Here is a 12,531-nt window from a genome sequence, read left to right on the forward strand (position 1 = left end):
CAGCAGCAAAAGGAGAAGGGTTCTCCTGCAAGTAGCACTTACCGGCTGCTTCTACTGTTGTTGTAAACAGTGTCCTCAAGATTTAAAAATAAATAAATGAAGGATCTTGGGAAGAAGCATTGGAGATTATTTTTCAAAGTGATTCAAGCATAATTTATATATATTTAAAAATCTTAAGCTGGACATGGTAGTGCACTCCTTTAATCCCAACACTTGGAAGGCCGAGGCAGGTGGGTCTCTGTGAGTTTGAGGACAGCTTATTCTACAGAGAAAGTTTCAGGACAGCCTGAAACTGTGGGCTACACAGAGAAATCCTGTCTTGAAGAAAAAAAAAGACTTTTGGGGTCTGGAGAGATGACTCAGTGGTTAAGAGCACTAACTTCTTCCAGAGGACCCAGGTTCCATTCCTAGCACCCACATAGCAGCTAACAACTGTCTATAACTCCAAGATCTGACACTCTCACACAAGCATACATGCAGACAAAACACCAATGCACATAAAATGAAAATAAATAATAGATCTTGAATAAGACATGTTATGTCCCAGTCACACCTAGGCTTCTGTATCTTTCTCTTCAGCTATCAATCAAAGGAATACTTTTATTCTTGTTTCCCCACCAGTTTATGACTGTTTCAAATTTTAATCCCAGGAACTCTACCCCTGCAGAGATCTTAGTGTCTTGGTTACAGTGGAAAATTCCAGGTTGTTTTTTTTTTTCTTAGTTGTCAGGATTTCATGAAGTAAATCCTACATCAGTGGCGCACAATTGAGCCTGCTAAATCTCAGAGAAGCCAACACTTTGTGTTTCATCCCTTGGTTGTTGCAGGTCTGTCCTTGCCAGTACATGAAGTGGACTGTTTATATAGAGTGTGTGCTTTTGAAGAGAAGACCTTACCTTTGCCGATGACAACTCTCAGTCTGACTCCGCACCTGCATGAAAGATATCCTTGGGTTGTGGTCATAGCAACAGCCTCATTCCCACCTCTAGCACACAGATCCCATAAGTTCTCAGCTTGTGCTTGCCTTGGCTCTGAGCAGTCTGAAGCCATTGTGCATCTAGTGATGCAGAGGCAACAGCTTGTTTTCTCTTCTTTACATCCACTTTATGTCTAAAAAGAAAAATAATAAAAGGAAGGGGGTAGATTTATTCAGTCACCCACTGAGCAGGTTGAATCAGATGAGGAGTCTTGGAAATACTGCCATATTTATTTCTTCCCTGTCTCAGCTGTCACGGACTACAATCTTTACTACGATTTTCTCTGGTTTCTTTATGTGATGTATGCTGCTATCCAGAGAAGGTCTGTTGCAAGAAGGACCGCTTGTCTGTCCCAGCCATCCAGAACCAAAATAATCACACAGAAATTATATTATTTAAAACACTGCTTGGCCCATTAGCTTTAGCTTATTATTGGCTAACTCTTACCTCTTAATTTAACCCATCTCTGTTAATCTGTGCATCACCATGAGGTCATGACCTACCAGTAATATTTCAGCATGTCTGTCTCTGGCAGAGGCTCCATGGCTTCTCTCTCACTTTGCCTTCTCTCTCTCAGCATTCAGCTTTATTTTCCCCGCCTAGCTCTGTTCCCCTGTAGCTCTGCTATAGCCCAAAGCAGTTCCTTTATTTATTAGTGATAATCACAGCATACAGAGGGAAATCCTACATCACCTCCCCTTTTCGGTTCAAATAAAAAGGAAAGTTTAAACTTTAACGTTGTAAAATTATATAAAACAGTTATCAAACAAGAATTGCAGTTATATTTTTTATCTTTTATCATAACTAAGGAAAATATATTATTACTATCTATTCTTCAACTCCATCAAAGACTCCAGGAGGATATAATATTACCTAAGTAAACAGGAAGTACATTGTAAGCAACTGCCAAAACTCTAGAATTGACAGACATCTCACTGCCTGGACAGCCACCCAGAGTTCTCCTGTACCATTGGGGCATCCATCTTCAGCCTACAGGTCCATAGTATCCAGGAGACTTTTCCATAAAGGAGAAAATTTTAAAGACAGGTCCGCCTATATTGGCAGTTTGTTAGTCACTTTCTTCTGTATCCTATAGAATGTCTCACAGACTCTTTCATGAAGCAGGAACCCCGAAGGATCATCTCACCTTTAGGCAAGTTTAGCAGTCTGTTTCTCTGCGGGTTCTTCATGTCCAGTTCATTAAGCAGTTCAGGCAAGAGCAGTTTCTTGCCCAAATAGGTAACAAGCTCCTTAAGGAGCCTCTTCGACACCCATCATCTTCTTAAAGTAGCTTGGTGCTGCCAGGAACAAATGTCTCACTGTCATGAAAAGTTTTAAGCTCTTAAAACATTTTAAATGCCATATTCCATAGTCTTTGACAGGTTTGAAGAATGCTTGTCCATCTGAAATACATATCTGTCCATCTAGAAAATCTAACTAGCATGACTACAAACTTGACTATTATAGATGATTATCTATTTACCTATATTTCTTAATTATACATTACATTTTTAAATGAACTACACAATCACAATACCTTAATCAAGAGCAGAAATGTGTGTGTGTATATATATACAGTATAACAAAATTGACCTTAAAATTGTATCGGTAAATCAAGATTCATACCCATGCAAATCTCTATAGCATATCCTCTTTTAAATGTAAACAAACATTTATAAACAGTATTTAGGAATTTGGGTGTAGTTCTCTAGACTTTTTCCTGCTGACTGAGGGTGCTGTTAATCAGGTCTTTCATGGTGTATTCTGTGTGCTAGGTTCATCTCAGTCAGCAGTTGGGTGACTAAGGGCACTTTTGGGGGGTGGTCACAGCAACCTTTCGGGGTGTCTTGGTTCATCAAACCACATTAGCCTGGAATTAATCCACAGGTTCTCATCCTCTGTAGAAACAAAAGAAGGACCTCTCTTCCAAAGCAACATATCCTTAGACCCTTATTTTGAATTCAAGATATCTTTAAAATATACATGCTGGTTTAACTTAGCAGCGCATACAATGAAGTGTCTCTCTGTTGTTAGCTCCTTCACAGTCAAAAAATTCAGAGGAAACACAATAATACACATAATCCAGACTCTTCTATGTATATTCCATCTTTACATGGCTTATTGTTTTTTACTTCTTTAGTCTATGACTGTCTGTCCTCTGTCTCTTTAAAGACTACCTTTTTTAAAAAAAAATCATTTACTTCATTTTATAACTGTCTGTATTCTTTTTCTTCTCTCTCTCAAGCCTACGTACATGTATCCCAACACTGTGACCCTTTATGTCTGAATCTGTCCTGTTGTGTATCTGTAATTCTTTACTGTCCAGGAGCATTTCTTAAAATGCTAAGTGCTTCTTAAAACTTAGGTCTCACCATTGCTAGGGCTAATGCGGTACTTCCTGCTTGCTTCACCCAGTCCGACATGGTGGAACTGTTTGCTGCCTCTGAGAACCATGCTCACAGCCCCATTTTTAGGCACATAGCCAGTCTATGTTGCCATTAAGCAAGTTGTAGCACTCTGGTCACAAACCCCGTTTAAATGCTCCATAGCCAGACCTCTGAAAAGAGTCAGAGGTGTTTGTGCTGGCGAACCAGGAAGCCCCTGTTTTTGTTTTTTTGGTTTGTTTGTTTGTTTCTTTCTTTCTTCTTTAAAGAGGCCACACAGTTTTTACACACAGTCCCTTGCTCGCTGCAAGCCCATCTAGAAAAAAAATTGTGGCTACCAAGAAACTGTGCTAAACTCTGTTTTTTTGTGTGTGTCTGGAATTCCTTTTCAAGCTTTCTCAGGTTTTCAGTGGATTTTGTTTGGGCTTGGGCACCAATTTGTTGCAAGGAAGGAGCTGCTTGTTTATCTTGGCCGCCTAGAACTGAAATAATCACATGGAAACTTTATTATTTAAAACGCTGCTTGGCCCATTGGCTCTGACTTCTTATTGACTAACTCTTTTTGTTTGTTTTTGTTTTTTGTTTTATTGTTTTTTCAAGACAGGGTTTCTCTGTAGCTTTGGTGCCTATCCTGGAACTAGCTCTTGTAGACCAGGCTGGCCTCAAACTCGCAAAGATCCACCTGCCTCTGCCTCCCGAGTGCTGGGATTAAAGGCATTCGCCTCCACCACCTGGCTAACTCTTACCTCTTAATTTAATCCATAAATCGGACATCACCACATGGTTGTGGCCTACCAGCAAAGTTTTAGCGTATCTGTCTCCAGCGGAGACTCCATGGCTTCTTCTATGACTCTGCCTTCTCTCTCCCAGCATTCAGCTTAGTTTTCTCCTGCTAGCTCTGTTCCCCTATAGCTCTGCTAAAGGCCCAAAACAGTTCCTTCATTTATCAGTGGTAATCACACAGTCTGGCATCAGATGTGTACAACATCCTAGATGGATGTGTCTTTTAAGTTTCCCTCATCTGTTGTACTGAAAATCTTGTTAACCAGTTTATTTACTTGATTTTTAAATTTTTTTTTGTTTTCTGGTTTGAGTTTTTATGAAAACTCCAGTTTATTGATGGTGTATGATTTCAGGTGCGTACAGCCTTTTCTGTTCTGTTTGTAACTGTGGACCTCAGCCCTGCTTCCTGTTTCTGCTCTGTACTACGCTGACTCAATGAGAAAGCTCTAGGAGGCTGACTTGCTCTCTTAACTTCTCCAGGAAATTAAAGAACTTAACTGACTATAGAATGAATGCACTGACTTTACCATCAAAATTATTTCCATCAATCACATGGGGTTTGATCACATGTCACCTGTTATAGGTTGGGCACTGAATTCTAGCCCTGGGTTCTGAACTATGTGGTTGTCATGGTGGATTGCCTTCCATGATTTAGTTCAGCCTCTATACAAAATGGATCTAGATTTTAGAGAGGTATCTAGATGGTGGTTTTAAGGAAAGAGCTGAGAATCTTACTACTATTAATAGGTGTTAATTAGTTTATTTGTTTACTTATTTCTTTTATCAGCAAGAGATAAGTAATTGCTTATATTAGAATAAGCTACAGTGTTTACTAGCCATTTGTAGGTGGGCATCTCTTCTCCAGTATGAAGATTTTCTCTACTTATGCTGTCTGGCAGTTGGCAGGAATCCTTTTTGTTCTCTTCTCTGCTCTCACGTCATAAGTGTCTAATAAAGCCAGAGCTCTCCTACATCATGTGATTACAATGCCTGAACGTTACAGGCCCAGTGGTGCCCTGACATTAATTAGTAAATTTGGGGTTTGCCTTGATTCATTTTTAACTGGATAATTTATAAATAAACTTTTTAGGCGACAGTGGACATGAAGGATACCATAGTAGCAAAGCCTTGATAGAACATGCCTTAGCCTTGTGTCTTTCCTTATAGGAGAAGTTCACAATTTTATTATGGTAATGACAATACTGGAGGTAGACATTTTACATGCCAGTAATTGTTTATTTTTATCTTATATATTTTGTGTATATATCTCTATACGTACTTTAATAATTAGATCTTGCTATGTAGCCCAGGCCAGCCTTACACCTGTGACTCTTTTGCCTTAACCTACCAAGTAGCTGGGATTACAGGCACATGCTGCCATACCTGGCTTTAACATGTCGATTTTCTTAGATCTGATTCACTCTGAATTAGTTACATTCCAGAGGCACAGCAATCCCTAGCTGGGTAATAAATACCTGTTTTTAGTAGAGAATTGTTATCTCATAAGAGATGTTCCTTCATAAAAGAAAGAGGAAGAGCCGCTTTTGTCTTTGGGATCTCTGTGTTTAAAGCTGCTGAAGAAGTAGTCGTCTGTCTGTGTCCTCATGCTAACCAACCCTTTTGTATGGTTCCAGAGGTGGTGGCCCAGTGGTGTACACAAGGAGACTTACTGGCAGTTGCTGGGATGGAGCAGCAGCCTCAGCTCAGTGAACTGCCCAATGGTCCTCTTCTGAAGAGTGCCATGGTCAAGTTCTACAATGTTAGAGGGGAGCACATCTTCACACTGGACACACTTGTGCAGGTGAGCACACTTGAAAATATCTGTTGCTACGGTCCATCTTTGGTAAATAATCAGGAGTTAGTTATTGTTGTTACCTTTGGCAAACTTTATTTTAATCTTTTTTTCCTCAATTGATTAATGATGTATGAACCAGGGAAATAGGGAAGAAAACATTTTTTACCATTTAACCAAAATGGTTGATTCCATTTTGAAATCAAATGAGAGAGAAATAGAGGGATGTGTTTCGTTCTGGCTACTTAACAGGAAGTCCTGAGATGACTGAATTCTAGGTCTGCACACAAGAGGAACATAGAGACTTAGCATATACCTCCTGTGAACATGAGAAGCAACCATAGAATTGACAGACTCTAAGGTGGGTCACAGAGGGCTGTGTTAGACTGCAGGCTTATGGACGTTGCTAAAAGAGTGAGGGAAAGGCTCATCAGAAAGAGAACAGTGTAAGACAAAGCCATGACTTGTTCTGCAGCCTTTTCCACAAAAGGGACTCTGGCAGTTCATCTTCCTCATCCCCAGGCTGTAGCAGCACAGTTTCCGTTTCTGTGAGTTGTGCCCCTTATGCCTCATGCAGATGGATCTTCTTTTCTCCTCTAGCTTGTTTCACTTAGCATGATGCCCTCAGGATTCATCCGTGTTACGGTGTACAGGCTGAATCTGCCTACATTTTTATGGCTAAGTAGATTTCATTATTTGAATATAATACACTTTCTTTGCCCATTTTTACATCCATGGACATTTGAGTTTCTTCTGTCTTTGGCAGTTGTTTTGTTTTGTTTGAGACAGAGTTTCTCTTTGTAGCCTTGGTTGACCTAAAACTCAATGTGTAGACCAGGCTGTTCTTGAACTCAGACCTTCTGCCTCTGCCTTTCAAGTGCTGGTATGAAGTCATACACCCGCTCACTTGCTGACTGTTGAGTGTCCTGCTGTGAACATGCTGTACAGACACCTCTCTGAGACCTTTCTGTAAGTTCTTTGGATATGTACCCAGAAGTTCACTTTTAACTTTTTGATGACCCACTATTTTCCATTGAGCTGCGTGTTTATACATTCCCACCTACCTTTCAAAGAGTCACACTTTCCCTATGTCCTCACTAGTGTTTGTTTTTATCTGGAAGTTGTGTTCTTATGTCACACTGGGTATACATTATGTTTCTTTGTGTGCTGCTGGGCACTGCACTGAGTATCTCTCTGAGATTCGTGCATCTTTAAATAGATAGCTTTTCAAGTCTTTTGCTCATTTTTTAATCAAGCTGCTTTTTTGTTAATTTGTAAAATTTAAATGTCTGTTGCTATTACATCTTTGTGAGCATAGTAGAATGTTTGCCCACTTATTAATCTATGCATAGAAGTTGATATTTTGAGAGGTTACTATGTGGCTGGCATAGCTTTTAAGTACCACTGTGTAAGAGCTAAACAAGGAGACAAAATCCCAAACCTTGGAAACAGTTAAAGAAGATACATAATAATCACATATCTATACTCCAGATTTTGAATTAGAATTGTCTTCCAGATGCTTTGGTAACAATGGTAAAAGGAATACTTAGTGGGACTTGCTTTTCGTGGGGATTTTTCCAGCTCTGTACTCCATGAGGACAGATACCATTTTGAGGATCCGTAGTATTACGGATCAGCCATCCCTTACATCGGAACAACCCTAGTAGAATGAATCTGGGGTGGGTTTCAGTAGACAGAGCCACTGTAACACGGTTCTTTTCATTCTACTTTATCCTACCTTTCCTCATCACAGCCCTCGTATTCGTCCACCTATTATTCCTCCATGAAACCGGTTCCCCTCTCTTATCTCATTCAGTGAACCTTGTGAAATCTATGACACCCCCACAGTTGTCATGGCTGTTTGTAAAGGTATAGAGCGTTCATCCTGACAAGGAACCCCAGATGGGCAGGCTCCTTTGAAGGTCGGGGTGCTACCCATCAGTGCTTCACCCAGAAGCCAAGTCAAACTGTCAGCTCTAAGTCCAGCCAGATGTGTGGGTGAAGATAATTAGGAAGTGGGACTAAGAGATTCAAGTAGAGATTCCTTATCCTGAAGTGAAATTGGATTAAGTGTCAAAGGAATGGATAGTAGCCGGGCGGTGGTGGCGCACGCCTTTAATCCCAGCACTCGGGAGGCAGAGGCAGGTGGATCTCTGTGAGTTCGAGGCCAGCCTGGTCTACAAGAGCTAGTTCCAGGACAGGCACCAAAAACTACAGAGAAACCCTGTCTCAAAAATAAAAATAAATAAATAAATAAATTTAAAAAAAAAAAGGAATGGATAGTGAGAGCGGGTAAATACAGAAAGAACTCCCTATGCTTAGAGAGTAGAATATGGCCTTCAGTTAGCAAGCAGCAGATGCAAAGGAGATAAAATGCCATAAAGAACCATTTCAGGGATGTATGTCAGCCTACAGGACAGCAGCTGAATGTATACATGGCAAAACTGGGTTTGGAGGTCGTAAGGTTGAGTGTTATCATTGTGAGGGAAGTTCTACTGTAAATATTTTTTCAGTCGGTCACTGTTTGTGGAGCCATCTCTTTCTGTGTTAAGTGTTCTAGATGCTGGGGATCTCGCTGCAACAGCAAAGATAAAGAATGAGCAGCCCTATTGTTTTCTGAAGTAGAGTAAAATATTTGAACTTTTAACTGTTTAAAGTGACAAAGTATGCAAAGAAGATAAGGAATGGGAGGTAACATGAAACAGACATGTTTGTTCATAAGCAACTAATAAGACCTTGCGGCAGAAAAAGAAGAAATATGCCAGACCTCAGTCAAGGTGGACACTGAGCTTGGGGCAGCGTGGTCAGCCTGGAAGACATGCACAGGGAAGAGAGTATAGCAGAAGCCATGAGACAGCTTCCGACTGGCTCCCTGGCAGACTGGGGAGGTAGATAAAAAGCACAGATGGAGGTAGAATACAGGAGCCCTTGGGAGCAAAATAAACTGAGAGGAAATCCACATGGAAGCTGGGAGCTTTAGAGCAGAGCCAGTGGTGCCGTTTCCTTCCCCTTCCAAGAGTCAGAAACACTGGTACCTGGTATGAGGAGATAGGAGGGTCAATGTAGTATCTGATGAAGACCTTGATGTCATCAAAATATGGGAGAGGGCACCACACAAGACAGAACAAGCATAGCAGCTGGGGTCCCCTCCCTTCCTAGTAAACCAGTGCCTTCTTGCAGCCTCACTTCATGACCAGTTTTAACCCCAGGTCCCTCAAAGGTCTTACATCCAAATAACGCCATGACATTTAACTTTGAGGGTTAATTCGGCATCTGGGAACACATTCACTTGTGTGCATAGCAGGCAGGCAGGAGAATATGGGAAGTTTTTCAGTATTTCTAAATTCATAAGACTTCTGTGCTTAATTGGATATTTTCGAATTCAGCTTGAGACATATCTCATGATTCTGTCTTTGAATACATGTCTGCCCAGCATTCTGTTCCCTCTATAAAGAATGTCTTGCTCGGCTTTCTCAGTTCAAAGAAATCTATCCCTAACATCTACTAGATAGCATGCTCTTTTAAATCTGCCCAAAGCTTTATGGCCTTCTTTTCCTTAAACTCTTACAGTGTGGAATGCCTTCAGCATGTATTTACTGTCTTACTTTCTTCAAACCAAGGGCCACATTTTCCTTGATTTTCTGACTTTCCCTTTGATGCCCAGCGTGAAGCAACACCATCTTCCCTTACTGTGCAGAAGTCCTGCTTTTTCCTGTTCATCTGCTCATCCTCCTTGGTGGTTCATTCTTGATGTATCCCACTCAGCCTGTGGATTCTTTCCTGCCATGCAAAACTAGCTCATTGTCAGTGCTGTCTGTGAAGCCTGTCTCTCCTGTCCTGTCATCTCTTCTGTAAACATGTTTTGTTGTTGTTGTTTCTTCAGTAAAATAGCCTTGACCTAAATGAACTAGGGAGAGAATGGGTTTTCATTACCGACAAAATGACAGATAGCTGATTTTCTGAGTGAGGCAGTACACATTCTTAAAACCTTTTTTTTATTATTTATTTATTTATTTATTTATTTATTATGTATACAATATTCTGTCTGTGTGTATGTCTGCAGGCCAGAAGAGGGCACCAGACCTCATTACAGATGGTTGTGAGCCACCATGTGGTTGCCGGGAATTGAACTCAGGACCTTTGGAAGAGCAGGCAATGCTCTTAACCTCTGAGCCATCTCTCCAGCCCCGGCAGTACACATTCTTAAGACTGTCTGTTGTATTGGGACACCAGTACTTAGGAGAGGTGTCTACTTGTAGTAAACACCATTTATTGGGTTGGGCCAAGTGTAGTTCTCCCATTTATTAGCTGGAACTAATTGCCTAGCCCTCTTGATTTCTCCATCCTCAGGTTTTAACAGGACCAAGAGTGCCTGTGTTGAGAGGACTGAGACAATTCACAGGAGTACCTATTGTGACTATAGTGGGGTCTGAAGATGTGCTTCCTTTGTTAAAATGGATGGCAATTGAAACTTCACATTTAGCTGAAAGTCTGGATTACTAGTATAAATTCCTGGTATAAAGAAAAGAGATATGTGCTTAGGATAACTTTATATCTGAATATAATCAGCCATTATACAGAAATAGTTCCATGGAAAGCAGAACTAGGCGAGAGGGTAGCAGTCTGCCGTCTGCAGTCCCTGTACTGCTGGCCTAGCAGATCCATTCATCTATCAAAAAGGAATGGAAACTGCAGGAAAGAAGGCAGGCGTGTCAGGTTGTACAGGTAGAGGACTGAATCTCGTGACTTTAGCACCAAGTTAGGAATGCTACGCTGGGGATAGGGTGCAAAGGTAAAGGGCGAGCAGGTGTCTTTAAATTAAAGAAGCCTGAGGGCTGGGTATTTAGTTCAGTCATAGTGTGCCTCCACAGCACGACTCCCCAACACCACCAACTAAGTAAATAGAAGTCTGGTGCTCCTAGAGCCTCTATCCTAATTTGTAGCTGCAGGACTTAATAATCTCTTTCTCTCTCTCTCTCTCTCTCTCTCTCTCTCTCTCTCTCTCTCTCTCTCTCTCTCTCTCTCACACACACACACACACACACACAGTGTTGGTCTGCTGTGTCAGTGATCATGCCTTGCCAAAGGGTTCCAGGAGTCTGCCCTCTGTGGAGTCATCTCATTGTAGAAGCACAGCTTGAAATGTTCTAGAAGTCCTCAGATTTGAGTTCCTGGATCCCTAGCTAATAAATGCTTGATCATCTTTGGTTGGGGAGCTGTGATCCAGCCTCATGGATAAATGTACAAGATAAATATCTTCAGCCTTGCATTTTGCTTTGAACCTGAAACCCTGACCCTAGGGGCTATTTTAAGAAATTGTCTTTATGTGTTCCTTTTATCTTGATGTTTGTCACAGAAGTGTTGTGAAAATTCTGTTCCTATCTGTCATTCATATAAAAGATCTGACACTCCAGTTGTGATCTCTGAAACCCCTAGAGACCTCATTAAATTAGCATTCTATCTGTGTGGATCAGCATGAACAAATCTCACTGTTTCTCTGTCACAGCCCTTCATCTCTTTCTGCCTTGCTCAGGTTATATAATAGTTGTACTTAGATAATAATCTTGAGTTTGAGATTTATTTCAGTACAAGAAGTTTGTAACATATGCATATTTGGATTGCAGCTTGAGTTTTCAAAGAAGATCCTCATAAACGCCGAGAGTCTTCCCTAGGAACTGCTTTGCTAAGAGAAGTCTGCTTGCCATTCCTGGCCCATTGCTTTCAGGATAGTTGAGAAGAGCAGTGACCTAATTCCTGAGTTGTAGCCTTAATGGGTCCCAGAAGACCATGGTTCTACCTTCTCTTAGAATCTTCACAGCATTCCTTTTTGACTCTGAAAAGTAGGAGGCTTAAAGTTGCGATTAGTCCCAGGTTTCATGGCTGTGAGACCCACATCCATTGTTAATTTGACTTTGAAGTGCTGTCTTTTGGGAAAATTGATTGGAAAAAGGTCGTGTGATTTACCTCTTCATCACCTTCTAATTCAATGGCACAACACTGGGTAATTTGAGGATCCAAATGATCAGCATTATGGTAAGAAGTATTGGTGAGTGTGCCCTGAGACCCACTGTCCCTGCTCTTAGAAACCAGTTCGTATAGAGCTAATATTCTCTGCTATGCTTAAAAAAGAAAATCTTCCAAACTGTCAAATGACTTAATTTTACTGAAACAATAGCTGACCCACCTCTTTTCCCGGCAGCGCCCCATCATATCCATCTGTTGGGGCCATCGTGACTCCCGGCTGCTTATGGCCTCAGGACCAGCCCTGTATGTGGTTCGCGTAGAACACCGAGTGTCCAGCCTCCAGCTACTGTGCCAGCAGGCCATTGCCAGCACCCTTCGAGAAGATAAGGATGTCAGCAAGCTGACCTTGCCCCTTCGACTCTGTTCCTACCTGTCCACTGCCTTCATTCCCACCATCAAGGTAGAGTCTTCCCACCCTTTCCCTTCTTCCTTCCTCCTAGCCTTTCTGCCAGAGACTGGAGAGATACTGGAGGTAGCAGAGGTAGCACAGAGGCTTCTCTGTTTCCCCATGAGAGTTCCCCATGCAGCCTGGGGCTGGCTGCATGGGCTTTGCAGAAACCAGCATGTCCTT

General features: G+C 41.5%; 1 protein-coding gene across 3 annotated transcripts in view; it reads left to right on the forward strand.

The window, feature by feature from the left end:
- Tulp4 (TUB like protein 4) overlaps positions 1 to 12,531 on the forward strand; it is a 160,592-nt gene that overhangs the window by 119,425 nt on the left and 28,636 nt on the right. For all 3 annotated transcript variants that reach the window (XM_085687695.2, XM_085687702.2, XM_085687708.2), the window contains exons 7-8: positions 5,779 to 5,945; positions 12,136 to 12,360. In XM_085687695.2, coding sequence (XP_085543821.2) covers positions 5,779 to 5,945; positions 12,136 to 12,360 — 392 coding nt within the window. The remainder of the gene's footprint in view (positions 1 to 5,778; positions 5,946 to 12,135; positions 12,361 to 12,531) is intronic.

The sequence above is a fragment of the Myodes glareolus genome, chromosome 1 (genome assembly GCF_982192425.1).
Source record: "Myodes glareolus chromosome 1, mMyoGla1.1, whole genome shotgun sequence".
Classification (NCBI taxonomy): domain Eukaryota; kingdom Metazoa; phylum Chordata; class Mammalia; order Rodentia; family Cricetidae; genus Myodes; species Myodes glareolus.